Source organism: Octodon degus, unplaced genomic scaffold (genome assembly GCF_000260255.1).
Source record: "Octodon degus isolate 3935 unplaced genomic scaffold, OctDeg1.0 scaffold00245, whole genome shotgun sequence".
Taxonomy (NCBI): domain Eukaryota; kingdom Metazoa; phylum Chordata; class Mammalia; order Rodentia; family Octodontidae; genus Octodon; species Octodon degus.
The window spans coordinates 647,170-673,365 of NW_004524821.1; the positions used below are offsets into that span (position 1 = coordinate 647,170).

At 40.1% G+C, this 26,196-nt stretch overlaps 1 protein-coding gene across 5 annotated transcripts in view; it reads right to left on the reverse strand.

Annotated features, from left to right (window-relative positions):
* The window catches only part of Ccdc30 (coiled-coil domain containing 30), a 128,630-nt gene that overhangs the window by 100,220 nt on the left and 2,214 nt on the right, over positions 1-26,196 (reverse strand). For 4 of the 5 annotated variants that reach the window (XM_023706221.1, XM_023706220.1, XM_023706222.1 and 1 more), the window contains exons 2-6: positions 14,769-14,884; positions 11,824-12,017; positions 7,041-7,194; positions 3,787-3,858; positions 1,173-1,288 (exon numbers count right to left, since the gene is read on the reverse strand). In XM_023706221.1, coding sequence (XP_023561989.1) covers positions 1,173-1,288; positions 3,787-3,858; positions 7,041-7,194; positions 11,824-12,017; positions 14,769-14,874 — 642 coding nt within the window. In that variant the 5' untranslated portion in view covers positions 14,875-14,884. The remainder of the gene's footprint in view (positions 1-1,172; positions 1,289-3,786; positions 3,859-7,040; positions 7,195-11,823; positions 12,018-14,768; positions 14,885-26,196) is intronic. The other variant, XM_023706223.1, reaches the window with a different exon arrangement.

Below are 26,196 nucleotides of genomic sequence, written 5' to 3' on the forward strand. Positions count from 1 at the left end.
AAAAAAAAATAAAGAGCATATGGGGGTGGGGTGAAAAAGTAAAGAGAACACCACTAAGAGTCTAAGTGTTAATAATCTCAAACATATCCAAATAATAGAGTCATATTTTGTGTTTGGTAAGTGGGTTAACTATAAGCCTATTGAAAAGTAAAGCTTCTAGACTCATATGATAACAATGTGACTGTTTAGCTCCTGTAGTTAAGAATTTACAAGATATAAACACCAACAGACTATGCCTAGGTGATGGGGCACCTACCAGAGGTATCATAATCAGAAGTATCAGTTCTTCACCAGAAGGAATTTAGGTGACACGTATCTGTGCTACTCCAGCTGCTGACTGTTAGTGCACACACACTAAATAAATTCTAAGAACTAAATTAAATTTACTGTGACAATTTATGGTAATTGTCAGATCGACTGGATTAACAGACTAGAAAATCAGTAAGGCATACTGCTGGGCACATCTGTGGAAGTGTCTAGGGACAACTGGCACGTGGGCCGGCAAACAGTGGGAAGAACCAGGCTGACGTGGGTGACCCATCCAAGGGTGACACCTTACAACCTGGATGCAACCAATGGGAAGAAGGAAGAAGTCACTTGTATTGTAATGTTTTATTCTGTTTGAGGGGTGCATGTCTCCCTACTGTCACTGCCTGTGGACATCAGACTTCAGTTTTTCTAAGGTCTTTTTTTTTTTTAATTTTATTTATTTATTTATTTATTTGTGTGTGTGTGCGTGCGTGTGTGTGTGTGTGTGTGTGTGTGGCCAGCTCAGCCCACCAGGGGGCGCGGCTGGCTGGCATGTGGTGCTGGGGGATTGAACCAGGGTCCCTGTGCTTTGCTGAGCTTGTTCTAAGTAGGGGCTTTAGACCACCCAGCCATCTCACCAGCCCCTCTAAGGTCTTTCAACACAGACCCCGAATGACAGCTCCCCAGGGAGTTCCCGGGGCTGCAGTATGAGGTTTGTCTTATTTCCGTCAGTTCTCTTCTTCTGCGGCTTCCAGATTCTTGGACGGAGCAGCTGGATTCCTGGCATACAGACAGCACTGCAGACTCTCGCATCTCTCATCCCGTAAGTTTATTTAATAAATAATTTTTTCAAGTATAATTATATGATTATATATTTTTCCATTGATTGTGTTTGTCTTCAGCACCCTAACCAATACACTTACCATTTCTCCAAGTGCTTTGTTTTCTGAGTCAAGTGATCGAACCCGGCTTCTTAATGCCAAAATTTCCTCATCCAGTCTCTGATTATGTTCTTTTGCTTTCTGTAGGTCAATTGTATCTGAAACAGAGACAAGAACACAGTTTGCTCATCTGGATCAAAGTTTTGGTTTGGGAGGCATTTATTTAAAAACACATGGAGGGGGCGCTGGTGGGTTAGCTCAGCTGTCTAAAGCACATTCTTGAGCAAAATCAGTCAGGGTCATGGGACTGCAGTTCAATCCCCAGCACCACATGCTGCACTAGACCCGCCCTGAAGGCAGCCTGAGCCAGCCAAAAGAAAAAAAAAAAAAAAAAGAGAGAATAGTTCTTAAAAACCCATGGAAAGCCATCCCCCGCTGTCTTCTCAGTCCTAGCCTGTCTGTACAGCTGTGGCTTCACACAAGACAGACCCTGACCCTCAGGTTCAGCCCTGGAATACGCTACCAACTGACCAAGACAAAATACCAAGTCTTTATTTGTTACACTAGACTAAGGAATTAGATCTTCTGAGAGTAGCGTGCCTAGCAATAGAGACTTGTAGGTCATGGAATTTTTAAAATAGATGAGTTTACCTTCTAAAAGTTAAGTGACTGAGAAAATGATCTTCCTAGCTTTTCTGTCTTCTACACACCTGCAAGGTTTCCAGACACTCTGACTGATCAATAGTAGGCTTGTAGTTAGCCTCTTGTCTCAGCCTCCCCAGCACTGGGATTACAGGTGTGTACCACCACACCTGGTTTCATTGGCCGGCAGAGTGTACCAGGAGCTCCAGGGCCAGCAGGGCATGTGACTTGAACCCGGGTCTTATGCTTGCCAGGCAGGTGCTTAGACTGCCCAGCTATCTCCCCAGCCTGAGGGCTACTTCTTCTTGAATGAAATTGGGTAGTCTGTTTTGCAAAGAATGTGCTTATGTCATTCGGATTATCAAACCTATTGGCACAGATGTATTAATAATATTTACTTATTATCTTTTTAGTCTATAGAAATATTTTCTCTTTCATTAACATTAACCAAAGTTAATCTGTATTTCTGTCATGATCAATCTAGTTAGGAGTTTATCAGTGGTACTGAATGTTCTGAAAAACTAGCTCTTGGTTCACTGATTTGCTATATTACAGTCCTGTCTTTAGTTTTACTTGATTTAAGTCCGATGTTAGTACCTCCTTTCTTCTGATTATTTTATTTTATTGGCGGAACTGGAGATGAGCTCAGGCCCTTGAGTTTGCCAGGCAATCTTCTAATTATTTTAGATTTAATTTTCCCTCTTGGGTTTTGTGATATTAAGTTTACATTATTTTGTGCCATTTCTTAATTTCTAGTATAAACATTATATACAATAAGAGTCACCTCACATACTGAATTAACTGCATTTCAGAAAAGTTGAGAATGCTATATTTTTATTTTATTCATTTTAAAATATGCTGAAATTATTTTTTTCTAAGGGCAGGCACTATTAGGAAGCATACTGTTTAATTTTTAAATATTTGAGGATTTTAAAAATAAATTTCTGTAACTGATTTTCTTTTTTTTTAAAATTATTTATTTATTTTTATTTATTACATTTATTTATTGTGTGTGTGTGTGTGTGGCCAGCTCAGCCCACCAGGGGGCGGGGCTGGCTGGCATGTGGTGCTGGGGGATCGAACCGCGGTCCCTGTGCTTTGCCAAGCTTGTTTCAAGTAGGTGCTTTAGACCACTGAGCCATCTCTCCAGCCCCTCTGTAACTGATTTTCAGTTTAATTCCATTACTGTGAAAGACAGAATTTGTGTAATTTCAGAGTTTCCACAGAGATTTCCTGTACTGGCTCAGGTGGTCTCTCTTGGCCAAGGTCCCACATGTACATGAAAAGAAAGTGTATTCTGGTGTAGTTTTCCATAAATATCAGCTAGGTCACATTGGTTGGTAGTACTTTTAAGTTTTCTATATCTTTACTGCTTTCTGATTGCTTGGCCTATCAGTTACTAAGACAGCAGTGTTCATTTTATAACTATATTCATAGATTTTTGAAAAGGAAGTAATATCTAATTTTGGAATTATATAAAACTGGTAAATATATTTTATAGTTATTACCATTAAAATACTGAGACTTTATTATAATGTTGATAGCTGGTGGCATCTTCAGATAGCCAGGCTAAGGTCAGATTAACTAATATACCACTGATTCTAAAACTATTGGCCTCCTAGTGAACAAACATGGAAAGTTATTAAAAGGTGTTCTAGTCTGTGATCCTAGTAAAATAAGTATGATTTGGTCAGACAGAAGGTTTCAAACACGAGCTGTAACATTTGATGTAGCTTTTGGCTAACACACTTTACCTTGACAAAACTCCCTTTCTTTACCTACAAAATGGGAATAAGTATCACTATTTGGAATTATTCTGAGGATTACAGATAACATAGGTACAGTGTGGGCATGCAGTAGGCAATAAGTGGTGGTAGGAGTAACAGCAATAGTAGCAATAGCAACACTAGTAGTACTACTTACTATTTTAATTGTTAATGTTCTTTAGGAATAATATATATATATATATAATATTGTTATTTAATGCATTACTATATCTGCTGGAATGACTCACCATTTTCTTTCTGTTTTATCAGATTTGCTTTCAGACTCCCGATTTCTAGTTGAGCTTTTTCACGTGCAGAATCTAAAAGAAAGTATTTGTGTAAGAGGAAAACGAGGCCTGGGGGTATAGTGTTTGCCTCACAGGCAAAACACCCTTGTGGGGGGTGGGCGTGGGGGAGTACGATAATGATTAGTGATAATGAGCAACTTTTGAAGAACTTCTTTGTCTTTGAATTTTCTTTTTCTTTCTTTCTTTCTTTCTTTCTTTCTTTTTTTTTTTTTTTAGTACTGGGATTGAACCCCTGTCCCCAACACATGCTACCAAGTGTTCTACCGCTGAGCTACTTCCCCAGCTGCTTTTACACAAGACAGCATTTCATTAATGGGCTTCCCAGGCAGGCCTCGAACTTACTGTGATCTTTTTGCTTCAGTTTCCTAAGAAGCTGCAATTACAGAGATGCACCACTGTGCTTTTTAAAAAATGTTTATGATTCCAAAGTAACCTGCATATTGAATTTGAAAAAGACTTAACCTGAGTCCTTTAATCTCAAATCTAAATATAGAAAAGAGATAATTAAAAATTTTAATCTTTAGGAGGCCTGCTGTTTAGCTCACTTGTTTAAGCACCTGCTCATGCAAACGCAGTCAGGCACAGGATACCGCAGCTGCAGCTTGATCCCCAGCTCCACCTGCCTTACCAGACCTGCCCATAAGGGAGCCTGAGCCAGAAAAAAAAAAAAAATCCTTCTCAAAAATTTAAGCTTGGGGGCGCTGGTGAGATGGCTCAGTGGTCTAAAGCACCTACTTAGAACAAGCTTAGCAAAGCACAGGGACAGCGGTTCAATCCCCCAGCACCACATGCCAGCCAGCCCCGCCCCCTGGTGGGCTGAGCTGGCCACACACACACACACACACACACACACATAAATAAATAAATTTTTTTTAAAAAAATTTAAGCTTGGGGCCAGAGACACAGCTCAGTAGAATAAGCACTTGTCTGGAAAGTGCAGGGTCCTGAATTCAATCCCGGTACAAGAAAAAAATAAATAATATTAAGCTTTATACTAAATTCTAGATAAAGCAAAATTTTAAATACAAACAAAAAACCATAAAAGTATTAAACAAACAAACTAGGAGCAAACATGTCCAATAATCTTGTAGTAAAGAAAAGGCTTTATATATGGCCAGGGATGCAGCTCAGCGGTAGAGAACTTGCACAGTGTGCACCATTCCTGGGATCATCAGCTAAGATGAGGAGGGAAGAGGAGAGGAGAGGGGAGAAGACAGAAAGGGAGGGGAGGAGAGAGGAAGGGGGGAGGGGAGGGAAAGAGAAGGGAGGGGAGGGGAGGACAGGGGAGCAGAAAAAGGCAGAGCCAAAGAGGAGGGGAGGGGAGAGGAGAAAAGGAGAGGAGAGGAGAAAGGAAAAGAGGAGAGGAAAAAAGAAAGGAAGACATTACACATGAAAACCCAGAAGATATAAAAGATGACTCGATTAAAGAAATATTAGCAATCTACACGGAAAAAAGCATTTAGAGCCAACAAAAGGCTTGTATTCAGAATACAGATGACTACAAATAAATAAAACCAAAATAAAGCACAGTACAATATATAAAGGCCTAGAGAAGGAACTTCACAAAACAGCATATCTAGGTGAACAACAACTTCTGGAGCCTCCAACCTTGCTGGCCATCGAGGCTGAATACTGCTATGTACCAGGAGAGGCAACCAAGCCTACCTCCTGTGGACTGCTGAGGAAAGCTTCAGTGAGTACCATGACAGACTCGTGCTGCAAAGTGGTGCTTAATCAGCTGCGGATCACATGTATAGGATGGTCCTGTAAGTCGTATTCCCTGGTGAAGCTGTACTCGCCTTAGTTCTTCTAAGTACACTAGGAGGTTGATACAATCAAGAAACTGCTAGTGACAGTTTCTTAGGACAAATCCCCCTTGCTGAATGGTGTGTGACTGTTGGGAGGCTATATCAGAACGTATCTATAATCTTTGGTCTAGTAATTCTGTGTGTGTGTGTGTGTGTGTGTGTGTGTGTGTGTGTGTGATGTGTTACTGGGAACTGAGTCCAGGGCTACTCTACCAATGAACCACATCCCCAGGCCCTGTAGTATTGAGACAGGCTTTTACCAAATGCCCAGGCTGACCTCAAATTTGGCTCCTCCTGCCTCAGCCTGTAGTTCGGATTATGGGCATGTGCTATTGCACTCAGCTCAGTCATTCCATTTTATTCTAATTAGGAATATGTAGAAGAGTACATCAAAACATATGTACAAAAATATTCATAGCGTGAGAATTCATGTCATGACAGTCCAAACAGGAAACAGCACAAATGTCCACCGAGAGTGGAATGGAAAGGCCGGCCTGATAGCTCAGCAGACTAAAGCGCCTGCTTAGGCAGAGCGCAGTGGCCAGAGTTTGATCCCTGGTGTGCCGTGACTCCCTGCCTCAGGGTTGCACTGAGGTAGTGATCCAGACTGGGCGTGGTGGTGCAATCCTGTAATCACAGCACTTGGGAGGCTGAAACCACAGGAAGATCACCACGAGTCTGATCTACATAGTGAGCCCCTGTAGACCCTGGCTTAAATACAAAAAAAAAAAAAAAAAAAGAATGGAATAGAAAAAAAATGTGTAAGGTTTGTTAATGGAATATTGTAAGAACTGTACAAGCTCACAAACTGCTACAAGTAACATGAATGAATCTTACAACACAAGATTGAGCAAGAGAAGTAAACTAAAGAACGCATACTCAGCTGGGCATGGTGACACACACCTGTAACCCCAGGCTCAGGAGGCTGTGGCAGGATGACCAGTTCGAGTTTGCAGACAGCCTGGGCTAGCTACATAGTGAGTTCAAAGCCAGGCTGGACTGCATAGAGAGACCCTGTCTTTAAAAAAAAAAAAAGCACATTCCTTATAGTTAAAATTCAGAAACAGAGCTCACAGTCTGGATGGAGGTTAACCTGGGTAGAACTAGGGACAAAGAACAAAGGAAGAATCTAGGGTGCTGAGAATTTCTTGTGGTGAGGGTGTACATTTATGAGTTAAGAACATTTTAGTAGGTTTTAAGCTTGTGCTTCAGTGAAAATTTTTGGACCTTGTGGAAAATGACGCTGTTGTTTAGACTTCTATGTGTTATCTGCAAAGTTTTTTCCTCAGTGTACTTATGTTCTACATTTTTTTATGTTTCACTTTGAGAAAAGACCAGTGAAGGTAAAAACGTGGTCAGAAAAGTACACCCGAGGCTGCAGCTCACCTAAGCGGCTCAGTTCTTTGTCCTTTGCTAGCAGTCTGCTCGCGAGCCTCTGGCTCCCGGCCCGGGCCACCCCCACGCTGTGCGCTGGGTGCTCGGCATCTCCCTCTACGCAGTTTTGTGATGTTTTATCTTCATCCAGGTCTTCATGACGAGACTGAAATCAAACTACTGTTAGTAATAAAGCAAGCGGTAAATGTACTTGTATGATATTTTACCATTTTCTGTAATGTTTAAAAGCCAATAAAAAGTAGCAAACATTTTATTCATGTACATTTATTAGGTTAACCTAAATAAAATTGATTTTTGTTTTTACTTGTAAACATATAATTTTATGTTTATACAATTATAAAAACAAGAATTCAAACATAAAAATATCATGTGAGAGACATGAGCTTCCTTATTCATGATACCTTAAATGCAACATACAAAATATTTTCACATTAAATATTTCATTTAATGTCACAGCACGTACATACTTGACAAGTTTCAAATCAGTTAGAGCCTCTCTTTTGCAATTATTTTCAAAGACTTTATAAGAAATTTAGTCACAGTTACATTTTGCTTTTGATCCTCAAAAGAGAATATTACATAAAAATCATACATTTTTTTTCAGAGATTAAAGCCCCTAAATACCATTTATATATCAAACCACTTTGAACATTACTATTTTCTATATTACTATATTCTATATTTCTATAGACTAGAATATATCCTATACTTCTAGATTACTATTTTCTTTGCAGTATTTTTTATTAACATAAATTTTTTACAACTACAATTCCAATCTACGTAAAGCTTCTCTCTGGCTTTTTAAATTTTAGTATAAGGATCAGCCAAATAGACTAAAGCAGACTAAAGCAGACTAAAGCACTCTGCCTAGGCAGAGCACTGAGGCCAGGGTTCGATCCCCAGTGTGCCACGCCAACCCTGGCCCCACCCCTGGGGCAAGCTGAGTCGGCAATCGAGACTGGGTTTGGTGGCGCATGCCTGTAATCCCAGGGGTTGGGAGGCTGAAAACAGGAGAATCACTACAAGTCAGATCTATGAGTCTGATCTATGTAGTGAGACCCTGTAGACTCTGTACCAAATACATTTAAAAAAAATAATAAACAAAATATAATTTAGTATCATATCAGGAATATCTTTCTACATTGCTGTATAGACGTTGTAATAATACTTTCTACAGTTACATAGTAAAAAATAAAAAAAAGTTACATCGTATTCCAGAGTAGACATGCATTTATATAATCATTTAAATACATGGATACTATCCAGTTTTGCTGTTGAAAATAATGCTATAACATACAGTTTTACCTACATAATGTATCTATTTCCCTTACTTTGCTTACTTCTCATGCTTAAATTCTCAGGATAGGGGCCGGGGAGATGGCTCAGTAGAATAAGCGCTTGCCTGGCAAGTGCAAGGGCCTGAGTTCAATCCCCGGTTCCGCCAAAAAATAAAAAAATAAAAAGATAAATTCTTAGTATACACATTCTTATGTAGATACTATTTCCTCAGATAAAGACATTAAATTTCAACTGAGCCACTTTAGAGGATAACTCTTTCCTGTTTCCCACTGCTTGGAGGCAGCTCGGGTGTCTGTGAGACCCTAACTAAAGTTGGGACTTTTCTTCACATGCCTGAGGCAGCCCCATTGGCTTTGTAGCTGTCGTCATACCACAAAATGAATATATCGAATTACACCGTAAACTCTATGGGTACTGTTTAGTTTATCATGAGAAAAACAGTGGAGAGGCTCATGAACGTTCAAAGAAGGCAAAAACATGATTGGCCTGAAGGTTAAGCTCTGTCATAAACAGCAACATTCAGAGAAAATACAAATGAAGAAGCCCATCAAGATGCAGGAAAAGAGAAATACCAAACAACAGAACTAAGAAAAGACTCCACAGGGGCAGTGCCTGCCTATCTGCTAGACAGAGACAGTCCCGTGCAAAAGTACTTTTCAACAAGATGAAACAAAAACCTGGCTGGTAAGATAGCTCAGCAGACTGTGAAATTCATATTATTTTGTTTAGTAAAATTCTGTATCATTTGTATTTTTTCTGTTTTAACACTATTTTGTACTCTCTTTAAAAATAAAAAAATTAAAAAAAAAAAAAAGATAGCTCAGCAGACAAAGTGCCTGCTTTGGCAAGCACGGGGACCAGGGTTTGATTCTCAGGGACCAGGGTTCGATTCTCAGTCCCACATGCTGTCAATCCTGCCCCCAGGTCACACTGAGCCAGTTACAAGAGTCTGGATGTGGTGGCTGGGATCTATAATCTCAGTGCTAGGGAGGCTGAAAACAGGAGGCTCACCATGAGTCTGGTCTGTGTAGTGAGACTCTGTATCAAATACACAAATAGGAAAATAAATAAATAAATACACCCCCCCTCAAAAAAAGAGAAAAGAAAAAGCAGGAAAACGGGAAGTCCCTCTGCCCAAAGTTCATGCCCAGGGAGAAACAAAAGTATTAAAGGTTATTTGAACTGGAAAGAGAAAAAAGGCATGGAAGAGGATGCCTGGCATGGAAGAAGAAGGTTACTAAAGTCTGCTTTGTTGGAGATGGCTTTACAAGAAAACTACCTAAAGAGGAAAGGTTCATTAGGCCAAGAGGCTTACGTTTTAAGAAGGCCCATTTAACACAGCCTGCGCCGAAAACCACCTTTTCCTGCCAATACTTGGTGTGAAAAAGAATCCTTCATCACCACTTTCTACAACTTTGGGTGTTACTACCAAAGGTATAGTGATCAAGGCGAGTGTGAGTGAGTCGGGCCTTGTGCACAAGGAGGCAAGGTTATCTGGGGTAACTATGCCCAGGTCACCAACAATCCTGAAAAGGATGGACGCATCAATGCAGTCCTACTAGTTGGACAGATGTTTCATACAATAACTTCTTGTTTAGGCAAGATACCGTACAATAACTTCTTATACTTACTGAAGACTACAGACCAATCAGGAAAACCATAACTGTGAATGTTGCTGAACAATTTTAATGATTGCATTCATCGAAAGAACTATTTATTAAATAGTAAAAAATTAAAAAGATATTAAATCCCATGCGAATGTTATATTTGATATCATGTGATACAGATTCTAAAGAAATTTCCAAAAGAGGATCTATTTATTTATAAGCCTGAACTATGCAGTTCAGGTTGGCCTTGAACTGACATTGTAGCCCTTGCTGGCCTTGAACTCACATCAGTCCTCCTGCCTCAGCCTCCTGAATTCTGGGATTACAAGCATGAACCACTATCCCCAGCTAGGAATTCTCTTTTTTTTTTTTTTGTATTTTTATGGAAGGGTCTACATGGTGTTCAGGGTCTCACTACTAGATTGGACTCATAGTGATCCGCCTGTTTACAGCCTCCCAAGAGCTGGGATTACAGGTGTGCGCCACCACACTCAGTCTCAATTGCTCTCTCAGTGTGCCCCCCCACACCCCCAAGGGGGGTGGTCCGCACAGCAGGCCCAGGGATCAAACCCCTGGCTCCTAAGCAAGCGCACGCTGAGCTCTTTGGCCGGCCCTATCAGCTAGGCAATCTAAATATATTTGTGAAGAAGTATGTATAGTCCAAATGTCATTTTTAAAAAGTGCTACAGATCAAATCCAGGGCGCTGTATATGCTAGGCACCTGTGCTACCACTGAACTATATCCTCAGCTCCCAGTGTGATTTTACTCTGTCGTGGTATCGGGCGATCAACCCGCGGACGCTGCATGTGCTGCACAGGCACTCCACCACAGAGCGGCATCCCCAGCCCTTTCTTTATCTTAGATTTTAAAGCACAAGATCTCACTAAATTGCCCACCTGGCTCCAACCTGCAATCCCCTTGTCTCAACCTTCTTAGTCCATAACATGTATTGATTATTTAAACATTAATACATTCAGTGAAAATCAACTATTAGATGATTGATTATTTTCTTGCTTTCCAACTTTGGTGATGTGTTTCTGCATAATTTGATCTTTTTACAATAAGAATCTATACATGCTTTAACGTATTTGGACAAATTCAGGTAAAAGTCAATTTGTAATTAGCTATTATTAAGTAAAGGGTTACAATTGTTTAAATTCATACTCAGATTTTTTGGGGTCCTGTTGTTCAGGTTCTTGATGTTCTTTTTGCAGAGAATAATGGATTTGATCAATTTTTCCTTTATTAAAATCAAGAAATAGAGCTTACATTAATCAATCTGCATAAATAAAAGTGAACTTATATCAAAAAAGACAATGAATTTATATTAGGAAAAAGAATCCCATAGTCTAATTCATCTTATGAGGTTAGACTATGTATTATCAACAAGTTAATACTGATTCCTAAAGAAATTTTTAAAATTACTCTTAAAATATAGGATATGAAGAGCTAGATTGTAAAAATGTAGTATTAAAGTTCCATGAGAGAGTAATTAGGAATAATATCTTTTTTTTTTTTTTTTGGAATAATTAGCCACCAAACTTTTTTTTTTTTTGTATTTTAGGGAAGGGTCTTACAGGGGTTCAGGGTCACATGACTAGATCAGACTCATAGTGATTCGCCTGTTTACAGCCTCCCAAGAGCTGGGATTACACGGGTGCACCACCACACCCAGTCCCAATTGCCATCCAGGGGTGAGGCTGGCATGGCAGGCCCAGGGATTGAACCCTCAGGCCCTGGGCCTGGTTGCAAGCTCTTTAATCCGCTGAGCTATTTGGCCAACTCCCCCCCTCCCCCATATTTGAAAGAATAAATGATTAAATGAATAATCACATTTTAAACTGGCCCTTATTCAATTTTGCAATACCTGAGGCAATTCTTTCTGTAAGTTACTGCTCATATGTTTTTGAGATTCTGACTTGGAGTCTGAAAGTTCCGATTTCTCCAAGAATGTACTTCTTTCTATCAGTAGGTATGCAATCTGCTCACTGGGGCCATTCAGGGCTATTTTGGACAAGCCTTCTTCATACAGCACTTCTTCAGATTCTTTTATTTGGGCTTCTGTTGGGAATAAATAACAAACGAAAGTGTTAAAGGAAACACAGGCAAATAACTTGTTAGGGGCTGTTGAGTGAGTGCTTAGATTTTTAAATTAATTTTTAGAATAAGCTGCATCAATACCACCACTCTTTTCTCCATCTCTCCAGGGTGTTTGAAGCCTTTGAGAAATAACAACAAAAAATAGTGAGGAAAGGTACTCAAAAGCAGTAGATATTCTTTCTGCTGTACAGCCTTGAATTTTTCATTTGTTAAAAGATAAGTGTATCTTTTTTTGAAAATGTTACTAGGGGCTCAAATTTGAGTTTTATTAGGGACCTAAGTTTGACTTTAGTCCATTTCTTTGTTATTTCATTGAGCTCCTAACATGTGGTAGGTATTGTCCTAAGCCTCTAAGATACATTTATCTCAATCCTCACTTCTGTCCAGTAAATGTGGGAGCCATTATTATCCCCACAAAAGGGGTGAAGATTGAGGTACCAAGTAGTCAGATAACTTGTCCATGGTCGTTCAACTAATCCTGCCATGATTCTTGGTATTTTCAATATTCCAGGAGATGATTATTCCAGTCAGTACCCTGACTTCTCAGTCCTTTCACCAATTAATTTCCATCGACCTATCTTCTAACCTACCCCTCCCACCCATTCCATATGAATTCCCTTGACCTTCTATTATTAATAACCTGAGCCTCTCCCTGGTAAATTTCAAACATTCTAATTTCTAATCATCTTTTCCTATGTACTTCTCAGAGCTCAGGTTCAATAAGTTTTCAACCGTATTGGAAACTATAGTCCTCTGACCATAGACACTTTGTCTTGAGAACTATTTAACTTTCCACGGAAACACCTCTTGTCTAGTCTTGTCTAGTCTAGTGATCTCCATGTTGCTAGATCCAATGGGTGTTTGACAATCTCCATTCTACATATCTATTCAGGCATTTTTTTTCTTGCCTTTTGTTTTTAATTTTTTAAATTTTTTTCCCATAATTTTATTGAGAAACAAATAGCAATGAGACAGTTTCAAATCAAATTGGTAGGACAGTTTCTATAATTAACACATTGCATACATTCTTCCTAGTGGTTATTTGCTGTACAAGATGCAGACATGATATCCTATTTACAAACACTATTAAACAAATCCCTCTATTAAGAGAATGTAACTATATATCTATCCTAACCATTTTGAATACACAGATACAAAATGGACATTCGTCTGTATCCCCTTTGTTCAAGCATCTATCCCAGTTGTTCATACTTTTTTCTTAAAATACTTTATCCTTTGCTTTCTAGAATATCAGTTCAGAAGGTCTTCCTCCTGTTTTGCATGCCACTTTTTATCAGACTCTTATGCTGATACTTCACCTTTGTAATCAATAACCAAGGGAATTCTGCACCCAGCTCTGATCTTTTCTTCTGTCTATATTTGCTCTCTGGATTATCTCATGTAGTCCTAACGCTGTAAGTATCAGCTATATAGTGACGACTCCCAAATTTGTATCTCTATCTTGCTTTGCATTCCAGGCATATACACAATAGCCTGTTGGACATTTTCACTTGGATGTCTACTATAGACCTCAATTTTATCTATTCAAAACCAAACTCTTGACTGTGTTGATGTTTTCAAGCTACCGGAGCTTCTGGAGCTAAGAGACTAGTGGGCGCAAGGATGGTGTGCAAAAAATGTGAAAAGAAACTTGGTACTGTTACTACACCAGACACATGGAAAGATGGTGCAAGAAAGACCACAGGAAGTGGTGAAAGAAAACTGAAGGAAAGTAAAGCATTGACTTCAAAAAAGGCAAGATTCGATCCTTATGGAAAGAATAAGCTCTCCACTTGCAGAAAAAAGCAGGCACAATATCATTCTGACTGCAAGAACAGAAGAAACTTTGTTTCTCAAAAGTAGGAGATAAAATTCCCAAGTGAAAAGTTCCCTCTCCTCTAAGTCGCTGTATTGGCCAAGCTGGGCTCACACTTGTAGTCCTCTTGTTTTAGCCTCCTGGAATACGGGGATTACAAGTGTGCATCCTGCTTTGTAGGAAAGGAGAATCCTCTAGGAACATTCATTTTTTTTTGCTCCAAATGCCTTCAGGGCAGGTTTGCCTGGCTTGAGTTGTGGGCATTGAACCACAGCAACTTGAGCCTGATTGCTTTGTTGAAGCAGCCACCTAAAGAACTGGGCTAAGGGGCAGGCCCCTAAGGAACATTCTTATTATGAAGGATAAGAAGTTAGAGCAAATAAACCTGTATGCTTTTCTCCTATGAATCTGACATTTCCATTCCTGAGGCCAGAAAAAGACAAAAACCATTTAAAAAAAGATAGAAAGAAAGAAAGAAAGAAAGAAAGAAAGAAAGAAAGAAAAAAAGAAAGAAAGAAAGAAACCCACCCAAAACAAAACTAAAAGAGAAGAGGTAAAGCTTTGCCTTCCCTACACTAGGTGCTTTAAAGCAAGGTGCTCTGGAGAAACCACTAAAACTAGGATGTGCTCTCTACTGAGGGGAGCTGACGGTAATTACGCTGCAGAGTGGTGTTATAACAGACTGAAAGAAATTAACACCTGCACCCTCTTACACATGGTTTGGCCTATGTCAGAAGACAGAAAATATATCTAAAATATAAGAAATACTCTTCTTAGTGTAAAATATATAGTATTTTCTCCCTCTACATTCTACTTGTCTATATCCTCTAAATTTTCTACAACTGTCATACATTAATGTTTAGTATTGGAAAAAAATTCACATTTCCACAAATTACCCTGTTTGAGTTGGAGCTCTGTAAAGTTACGGCTCAGCTGTTCGTGTTCCTTTTCGTAACTATGGGAAGGGCTTCTTTTTCTTTTGATAAGTTCCATAGTTTGCATGATGTTTCATCTGAAAAGAAGACAAGGCATTGCCTGACCCTTAGTCCACGGCTCATATTTTAACTCTACTGACAGTCCAGTCAGTGACAGAACTCTCAGGAGACCGCCCTTCTGTCACGACTATAACTGTGCAGATAAACAGGAAGCCAGCTTTCCTTAAGGGTGTCTCTGTCACTTTCTCCCCCACCTCCACCTCCTTCCAGCGGTCTTCTGTCATGAGAGACACTAGGTTTCCCACACATATTATCATACTTAATTACAAACATTTGGGAAAGCCACAAAGGTTTTCCCTAGTAACATGTCAAGTTTCAAATCAAGTCTTATATATCTGTTTTATAAAATATGGTCATGATATTGATGAACAGAAAAAAATCTATGCAGTAATTTATTTTACTGTGATGATTAAGATGTTTAAAACAGTAATACATAATTACATTAAAATTTTGACTGGTCTTTGCAAATAGTATCTGGTACAGGATCTCAGGATAAATCCTGAGGGGATTTCACTGACCTTATCAGACCCAAAAGCTACAACTCTTGTTGCATAGGTCCTGCTTTACCTTGGTCCTAACCATCCAGCAGAAAAGTATAAAAACGAAGTATAAGAAGTAAACCCGGGGCTGGTGAGATGGCTCAGTGGTCTAAAGCACCTACTAAGAACAAGCTCAGCAAAGCACAGGGACCCTGGTTCAATCCCCCAGCACCACATGCCAGCCCGCCCCGCTCCCTGGTGGGCTGAGCTGGCCACACACACACACACACACACACACACACACACGCACACACACACACACTAAAGAAAGAAAGAAAGAAAGAAAAAAAGAAAAAAAAAAAAAAAAAAAGAAAAAAAAAAAGACAATTTAAAAAAAAAAAAAAAGAAGTAAACCCATGCTGTTATGTTGAGCTGTAGGGGACTCAGGTCAACAATTTCTGACATTGCCAGTCAAGCGGAAGACCCAATACTATTATGGGCTACGGGACTCTTTTAGAATATTTTGCTGAGTTTACACACCTATAATATTTAAATGATGGAACTTAACAAAAAAAGGGGATACAGATGAATGTCCATTTTGTATCTGTGTATTCAAAGTGGTTAGGATAGATATATAGTTACATTCTCTTAATGAATAGAGGGATTTGTTCTAATAGTGTTTGTAAATAGGATATCATGTCTGCATCTTGTACAGCAATTAACCACTAGGAAGAATGTATGCAATGTGTTAATTATTGAATCTGTCCTACCAATTTGGTTTGAAACTGTCTCATTGCTATTTGTTTCTCAATAAAATTATGGAAAAAAATAGTTTCTGGATAATATGACAACTTAATAAAAGGTAACTTTATTTAGCTGATACCAGTAAACTGAAAACTAAATATATGCTCCAGGCAATATATTTAGGACATGAAATATTTGTTACCACAACCATAAGGGACTATTATGCTCCCACATTACAGGCGAGAGAGCAGGCTTATTTAGAAAGGCTAAATGACTTGTTTTGTCACACGAATAATAAGATAGGACCTAGAATTCACACTCAAGTGCGGCAAAACCAGGAACTGAAATTTGTGTATGCGTGTACTGGGGATCAAACCCAGGCATCCCCAGCGCACAACCCCTTTTATTTTGAGACAGTGGCTTCCTAATTTGCCAGGCTGGGTTTGAACTACTGATCCTCCTCTTTCAGCCTCTCAGAATGCTGAGTTTATAGGTATGTGTCACCACATACCTGAAACTGAACTCTTGAGTATGTCAAATTGCTCAGAAGAAAACTACCAAAATGGGTTGGGGATATAGCTCAGCAGCACAGGTGCCTGCCTGGCAAGTGCAAGGTCCTGAATTTGTTGCCTGGTACAAAAAACAAAAACAAAAGCAAACAAATAAAAAAAAAAACTACCAAAATAACTGAACTGTTATGGTGAATTGTGTGGAAAACATTAGACAATTCCTCAAAATATGTACAATAAGTTAACTTACTCTGAAACATAAAAACATGACTCATAGTGAAAAAGTTACATTACCTACCCATCTGAGTGGTAGAAACTCTAGAAGGAACACAGGAATTTCTTTGCCACTTCCCTTTAAGCCTCAGTCACCTCCTCCTTAAAACATAGTAACACCCACATCTAATCATTAATAATGGCCATTTCTAATCCTAGTAGCTAGACTTTACTGAGTTCTGTTAGATGTTCCGTACTTATGTGGACTGTTTTACACATATTAACTGGTGTGAATCTCAAAACACCCTTTAAGCTATTTCACAGAAGAACAATTGTGACTAATTGCCCAAGTATACACAAAAAGACACTGAGGCAACCTTCCCCAACTCCCCTACCATGAGTGCTGAATGTTAAAGTTCATGTTCTTCTGCTTTTTCTTAAGAAGGAATTGCATTATTAAGAAGGTGGAAATTGGACTAGGCTTGAAGAATTAAACTTAAAAATCAAAATGTTATTTGTCTGAGATGTGGAAACAGTGGAGTGGTCCCCAGAATACCCAAGATAGTTCATTTAGCTCATAAAGAAAGACTGTCTTAGGAATTAGGCTTATCAGTATTAGGAACATCAAAAAGTGATTAATAGCAAAAAAATGTCACCTACCCATCTGAGTGCTAGGTGCTCTGGTCCTAGAATGTAAGAGGTCCACAAATAAGGGCAAGCCTAGACAGTCACACCCTGGAAAGAATTTCAAATCATCTCACCAAGTAACTATCTGATTAAAATTCAGCTTTCTGGGCCGGCCAAATAGCTCAGCAGATTAAAGCACCTGCAAGCAGGTGCAGAGGCCCAGAGTTCAGTCCCTGGGCCTGCTGTGCCGGCCCTACCCCGGGGTGTGCTAAAATGGCAGTTGAGACTGGGAGTGGTGGCACGAGCCTGCCATCCCAGCTCTTGGGAGGCTGTAAACAGGCGGATCACTCGCAGGTCCATCTAGCAGTGAGACCCTGAACACCCTGTGGACCCTTCAAAAAAAAAAAAAAAAAAAATTCAGCTTTCTATGGAAAGGGGTGTGTAGGGAGAGGAAGGTGAAGAAAAGAGAACTGTGAAGTAGCTGTGCACGTCCCAGCTCTCCGCAGGAACGGAAGCATGACGTGCTGCGAACGTGTACGAATAACAAATAATTGCAAACACAAACTTTAGCTTCTCAGATAATTGACCTGTAAGAGAACCCACCTACCACCATGAATATGATTCCTCTTGCAGCTGTATGTCTTACTGTCAGTGAATAAATGGGTGCTTATACACATGCATCTTCTTGAATTCACCTAATCCAAGCTCATCTTTGGGAAGCAGATCTGTCCATAGTATACTACTGAGGTTTCTCACCCTTCAAGGAAGAGAGTCACCCGGAGGTTCAGTTCCTGACGTTAGGACTACGTTAAAATAATGAGGGGCTGGTGAGATGGCTCAGTGGTCTAAAGCACCTACTTAAAAAAAACAAGCTTAGCAAATCACAGGGACCACGGTTCAATCCCCCAGCACCACATGCCAGCCCGCCCTGCCCCCTGGTGGGCTGAGCTGGCCACATACACACACACACACACACAAATAAATAAAATTAAAATAAAATAAAATAATAAAATAATGAGAGCCACCTTCTACCTTGGAGCAATCTGTATGTGACCCTGGTAGAAACCAATAGACTGTTGCTGCTTCATGGCGGGCAAGATTATGTGTGAGCACTCTGCAAACTGTACAATGGTATTTAATGTTCATTTTATTTTTTCATTTTATGTATCTGGTACAGGGTCTCTCTACACAGATTGGACTCATGGTGATCCCCTTGTGTTTAGCCTCCCCAGTGCTGGGATTGCAGGCATGCACCCCAGGGGCGGGGGCCAGCGTGGCATGCGGGACCAGGGATCAAACCCTGGTCCTTGTGCTTGCCAAAGTTAATGTTCATTGTTAATGTGCCAACTTAATGAAAAACATTAAACAAAAGCACTTTAAAACTGTATGCTACTGGTTCTTCTTCCTTCCTCCTCCTCCTCCTCCTCCTTCTTCTTTCTTTACTTATTTTTCTGAGACAGGATCTCGCTATGCAGCTCAGGCTGGCCTTGAGCTAACTTTGTAGCCCAGGCTGGCCTCCAACTTGCAATGATCCTCCTGCCTCAGTCTCCCAAGTGCTGGGATTACAGTGTGCGCCATTACGCCCACTTGTGCTATTGGTTCTTATTCTTTCACTGTGAGTGCGCTTACATCTCTGGCAGCAGTCCTCAGCTCCTCTTCACTGTGCTAAAATAGAGGCATTAAACAAATAATGTTTTCTTCTGTAGCAGCAAGGAAGCTAATTCCTTTTTTCTCAGGTGGTGAGGGATGTCTTCTAACTACACTTTCCCTTGATGGAAGTGATAAGCACATATGTGTGTATGTATGTACACATACAGATGACTCCGGGTGCAAGAAATCATTTATATATAATATATATATGGAGTTAGGCTCTCTATAAAGGATATTTTAGTTTTTCTATTAGTTATTGTTATTCAGTAATAACGAACACTTAAATGAGGAACAGCTGACAATATCAACAAATTTAAAGCTTTAAGAGCTGTGTCATTTCTTCTACAGTAAAAATGATGAAATAATACACACAAAGCAAATTATATACAACAGTTTTTTTTCTTTAAATATACGCTTTTCTGGGGCCGGCCTGACAGCTCAGAGGACTACAGCGTCTGCTTAGGCAGAGTGCAGCGGCTGGGGTTCCATCCCCATTCTGTGCTGGCCCCGCCTCCAGGGCTTGCTGAGCAGGTGATTGAGGCTGGGAATGGTGGCTCGTGCTTGTAATCCCAGCTCTTGGGAGGTGGTAAGCAGGAGAATCACTACGAGTCTGATCTATGTAGTGAGACCCTGTAGACCCTGTCCTAAATACAGAAAAGAAAAAAAAAAAATACACTTTTCTGTCAGTGCAGTTTTTTGATTTTTTTTTTTTTTTTTTTTTTTTTTTTTTTTTTTTTTTTTTTTTTTTTTTTTTTTTTTTTTTTTTTTTTTTTTGCTCAGGGTCTCACTACATAGCCCACATTGTAGTGATCCTCCTGATTTCTGCCTCCCAAGTGCTGGGATTACAGGCGCGCACCACCGCGCCCAGACTCCATCGCTGGCTCAGCGTACCTGAAGGTGGGGCCGGCGCGGCAGGCGGAGCCAGGTATTGAACCCTGGCTCCTGCGCTTATCTAAGCAAGCGCTTAGTCCGCTGAGCTATACCGCCGGCCCTTGTCAGTGCAGTTTTGAAATCTGCAATAATTCAAGAATCTCTCAATGGGTCCTGGAAATATAAAACCTGAAGAAGTCTTTGTTCCTATTATTGAACAGTTACAGGGAAAAAGGAACGCTGTAGAAGCTAGAGAGTACCCTAATTCTGCATTAAGGATTTTAAAGATTATGTCCCATCATTTATGTTGACTTCTACAAAATTCAGCTTTAAGACTTTTTTGTAGTATGGGCAGGTGCTGGGGGCTGAATCTAGGGTCTCAAACATGATATGCCTGTGCTGTACCACACCCCAAATCCCTAACACTTCTTCATCTAAGATGGCCATCAATATTGTTTTTATTTTTTCTTCACGGTTGAAAACAATAGCTTGCAGTATAACAGTGGTTTAAAGATAAATATCTGCTAATTGATGAAGTATTATCTGTATTTCTAGAACCACTAGGAACTGCTGTTGTAGTCAAATACAACTTCTAAGTTAATCTGAGTCAAACAGTAGTGATGTACATAACGATTACTATGTTGAAAAGTTTACATAATTATATAGTTTTGCTTTTTTAAAGGCAAATATTTTATTTTCCAGTCTTAGTATCTTTCACATTAACAGTTTCTGTGAACAATACTTAGAATTATAATTTTCACCTGATACTGAAAGAAAAAGGCCACAAGTGTGAATTTTAATGCCTCATATTTGCCAGGACTTATAAAATATCTTGTTTCCCCAACTCCTCCTCCTCCTCAGGCCCTTGCTCATATATTTCTCCCCAAAAGGTCTTTGAACATCATACAACTACTTACAGTTTTAGTTCTTACAGCAGAGAGCCCAAGACACTAGGAATATATAGCATCCTATGATACGGGGAAATGGTTATAATGATAAGATAAATGACAGAATGCAAATGCACTACTACAACTATGTGAAAACCAGAACCAAAAAGAATGGAAGAAGGGTAGGCCAAAGAGCTCAGCGGATTAAAGTGCCTGCAAGCAGGCACTGGGACGGGTTTGATCCCTCGGTCTGCCCCCAGGGCATGCTGAGAGGCGACTGAGACTGAGTGTGGGGCTGGGTGCGGTGGCGCCTGTAATCCAAGCTCTTGGGAGGCTGTAAACAGGCGGATCACTAGGAGTCAGATCTTTGTGAGACCCTGAGCACCCTGTAGACCCTTCCCTAAAATACAAAAAAAAAGACTGGAAAATATGTCAGTGTTCAAAGCCCTTGTGATACATTGGTCAGATTATCAGTGATTAGAGAGTTCTCTTGAGTTTCATGCTTCCATAGAACATCCCTATGTTGTCAGGGTGACATGGGACAGTCTTAGGTTGAAGGAAGTTGGAGAGGAGGGATGGTAGATGCCGGTGGGAGACCCTAGTGCCACGTCAGCAGGGCTGCAGAGAGAGAGAGGCTTGCTGGTCATGTGAGCCGCAGTGCACAGCTCATCCAAGAAGTCTTCTTCCACTTGGCCACACTGCCCCAGTCAGTGATCTTTAGTTTCCATTCTATTCAGCCCCTTATCCTCTGGCTACCCCCAAGCCCTATTATAACCTTAATTCATGTTAAAAGCCTAGAATTCTAAACGTCCCATTCCAACCACTATATTCTATGTTCCCTGCCCTGCTCCTTTAAATTGTGGTAAAATACATGTAAATCTAAAGCTACCATTTGAACTATTTTTAGGTGTGCAATTCAGTGACATTAAATGCATTCACAGTTGTCCACCAGCACCACTATCAATTTTTAGAAACTTTCATTATTTCATTTTTTAGAGGGTATCCCACACCCACTAAGCAAAAACATCCCTTTCCCTTCTTCCCAGCACCTGTTTTTCACCATCCTGTCTCTCGATTTTTTGATAGCTCAAAGTATATCCCATAAGTGGAACCAGGCACTCCTTAGCTTGTGCTGGCTTACTTCACTCGGTATGATGGCTTATTTCCCTTGGCATAATGTTCATGCATGTTGTGGCATATGCCCGAATTTCCTTCTTCATGCTACAATTCCACTGTATGTAAATAGCACACTTTGTTTATTCATCTCTTGGTGGTTATTAGGTTGTCTCTGCTTTTTGACTATTGTTAATGGTGCTGTTGTATCTGTGTTCAAGTATCTGTTTAAGTTCCCGCTTTAATTTTTGGGGTATATATCTAGGAAAAGAATTGTTAGGTATACAATTGAACGTCTAACTTTTCAAAGGAGCCACCAATAATCTCCACTGCAGCGGCACCGCTGCATCACTTTCTTATTTCCATCATCAATACTGAGGGCCCCAATTTCTCCTTATACTTATTAAACTTACTACATTTTTTGATGATGGCATCACAGTCAAGTCAATAAAACGTTTTATTCATGACCCTCACATTTGGTAGACAAGTGGACACTACAGTAGTGGAGACTTCTCAAAAGCCAGTTAGCTCCACGATAACTTTAAGTATATTCTTAATAAGTTTCACAGAGTCAGAAAACTAATAAATTCAGTTTTCAGTTATCTACACATGCAATTAATATAGCTATGGAGACACACCTTCCTGACAATTTATAAGGAAATACAAGTATTAGTAGGATTTAACTAGATTAACTACTAAAACAGCCAAAGATAAATAAGACTTCGGTTAACAGACATGTGGGCGTTGACCAACACATTCCAGATCTGGCTGTATTTTAAAAAGGAAGAAACCTATCCAATAGGATAGGGGAAACAATAAACAGGATTTTCGCACTTAGGCGTTTATAAATCAAAATAAAATGATTTTGTTACCTAGCTTAAGACTTTTGTCAAAATTAATAATTTTTAAATTAATAATTACTTTCCTCCATGAGATTTAAAAAAATTTTTTTTTAATTTTTGTATTTTAGGGCAGGCTGTACAGGGTGTTCAGGGTCTCACTACTAGATCAGACTTGTAGTAATCTGCCTGTTTACAGTCTCCCAAAAGCTGAGATTACAGGTGTGCCACCATGCCCAGTCTCAATTGCCTTCTCAGCAGGCCTCAGGGGCAGGCCCAGAGATCGAACCCCCAGCCCGGTGCCTGCTTGCATGCACTTTAATCCGCTGAGCTATTTGGCCGGCCCTATTAGCATATTTTAATATGGCACACAATTACCTAGATTGAACCAAATGATTCACAAAGTATCTGTAAATACAACATCCTATAGGCACAGCCCTGACAAATATTATGGGGACCCCGGTGGGTGGACAATCTTATAGAACACCCTTTAGGGGTTCACCTGTTGAAGCCATGCCCTGTGGTAGACAACCTTGAACTCAAGAGGACTCTGGCCACCCTGCTGTAATGGTGAATTTATAGGCTTTGCCTCCAGCATCCTCAGCACAGTCGGGCGCTGCTAGGAGAGCCGCAAGGGTTGCTGCATTCTGTGGAAGAGCTGACACACCCACAAGATTGTCCCAGCAATAGGAGCCTGGTCTTGAGCCAAAGGAGGGTTGTGCTTCTGCTTCATATACAGCTTTGAAGTTGCATCAATGTTAGCCCATAGTGCTCAAGGATCAGGCGGTATTGATCATCAATACTGAGGTTAGATATATCGAAACTTTCAAATTTCTTTTAGATACTTAATGCTTGACTTGCATTACATACATCTTTTCAAATGTAATAGCCATGAACTTCTGTAACTCATTCCCTCTAAAGATAAGCATCCAGGATTGAGCATCACCTTGAGGAAGCCAGGAAAAGTCCCTTAAACTTATTAAGTGTGTGTGTGTGTGTGTGTGTGTGTGTGTGTGTGTATGTGTGTATGTGTAACATTTTAGTGAAAACTTGGTCATATGTCAACCTCTGACAGGAATGCAACCTTGTGATCAGTTGGAAAGCTAATAGCATATATCTGTGGAAGAGAAGCAGAATACTACAGGACCATATATCCATCATCTATAATAGGCATCCCAATGAATGGAAAGTGGTTGCTGTCATAAACTACATTGTCCTTCAGTGACAGTGAAGGACAGTCTCCAGTGTCTGGTCTGTTACACCTGCTTCTGAGCTACCTGCTCACTCTGGTTTCCTGGTTTCCCCACAAGCTCACTATTTGTCTGGGCAGTATGGCAGGCTTTTTACCTCAATTCCTGCTGCCAAGCCAGTCCCACCTAATACAGGCTCTGAATGCACCTGCTGCTTGTTCTCCAGAGTTCAAGTCCCTAAAGCCCACACAAGGAATTCTCCAGTCTGGGTCCTGCCCCTCTCTCTAGCCTACTTTCTGGTACTCCTTGATATCAATCTTTTATGCCAGATACTAAGCGACGCCACCATGCACGTCTCTCTTCCTGAAAAGGTGTTATAAAGTCCTAGAACAAACATTTTTCCAGTGGACTTTACTGAGATCTGATGGCTGAGAATTCAGAAAATTCTAGAAAGGCAGATTTTGAGATAGTAAGTGTGCAGGAATGTGTGTGTGTGTGTGTGTGTGTCTCGCAGCCCTGCTGCTTAACTATTGTCATTAAAGCTAGCTACCTTCCTCATTCCATTCCCTGCCCCACCCCCAAGTCTTATCCTAGGCTTTTTTCTTTTTTTTTAGCAGAATATATTTATTGAGAGAAAGAAAGCTCCTGTCCAAGAGGGGGACAGGAGGGGTGCCCGAGCGGGTAGTTCCCCGTCCTAGGCTTTTTTCATCCCAACCTTTTTTCTTTCTTTTATACAAATATAATTTAAAAATTACAGACACCTAGTCAGACATGGTGGCATATGTTTGTAATCCCAGCTGGTTGGGAGGCTGAGGCAGGAAAATCACAAGTTTGAGATCAACCTGGGCAATTTAGGAGTGCTTTTCTCAAAATAAAAAACAAGGACGCCTGGGGATGTAGCTCAGTTCTAGAGCATCCTTGAGTTGAGCCCCAGCACCATGCAAAAACAAACCACCAGATATCGAGTACATTATACAGTTGTTTTCCTTTTCAATTCCCAAAAGAAAAACATACTTTTTAAAAAAATGTTGAAAACAAGGCAGCAATGTGGGAATTTTATTTTATTTTTTTTTTTTAAAGCCCCTGTCTTTTATTTATTTATTTATTTAATTTATTTTTTATTTGTGTGTGTGTGTGTGTGTGTGTGTGTGTGTGGCCAGCTCAGCCCACCAGGGGGTGGGGCTTGCTGGCATGTGGTGCTGGGGGATTGAACCGCGGTCCCTGTGCTTTGCTAAACTTGTTCTAAGTAGGTGCTTTAGACCACTGAGCCATCTCTCCAGCCCCAATGTGGGAATTTTAAAAAGATAAAGTTAAGGGCCGGGGAGATAGCTCAGTGGCACAGCACCTGCCTGGCAAACACAAGGTCCTGAGTTTGATTCTCAGTTAAAAAACAACAAAAAAAACCCCCATAAAATTAAGCAAAAAAAGAAAGGCAAAATAACTAAGTAAAAATAAACACATGAGAAATGACTGCACACAATGAGAAAAATTGTTGATACCTTAGGACAATTTCTCAACTTTGACACTACTGACACTTCAGTCTGGACAATTAATTCTGTTTTATAGACTGTTCTGTGCATGCCATGGGACGTACAGCAGCCAAGATGGAAGCAGCGCGGCTCTCTCCCTGGGACATAGACTGCTCCGCTGACAAACGTCTCTTAGGGGGAAAGCTGACCCCCACCCCACACACGAGGTTTAGAACTCTGTTAGACTAAGAGAAAAATCTTCCTTCTGTATTAACCTTGCCAGATTGGAAGAGGAAAACCGCTTATAAAAACGCATACAATAGTCTACTTTTTCAAGAGTTAAAATTCGCTTGCTTGGCTCCATTTTATATGAACAGTTGAAAAAAGCTGAAAAGCTTCTTTTTAGTGTCTAATGTATAATAAAATTGACTTTTCAGTTGTTGGAAACCCGAGCTAAGAATGAAATATCACAAATATTACTTCAATTAGCCTGAGAAATAAAAATGTCTAAATCATCATAGTTCTTGATACCCGTTCAAAATGTGTATTTTATATGTTCTCAAAACAGCTTTATACCTTCCTTTCGGCCGGAACCGCCATCTTCCAGTAATTTGCCAAAATGACTAACACAAAGGGCAAGAGGAGGGGAACCCGGTATATGTTTTCCAGGCCTTTTAGAAAACATGGGGTTGTTCCTTTGGCTACATACATGCGAATCTACAAAAAGGGTGATATTGTA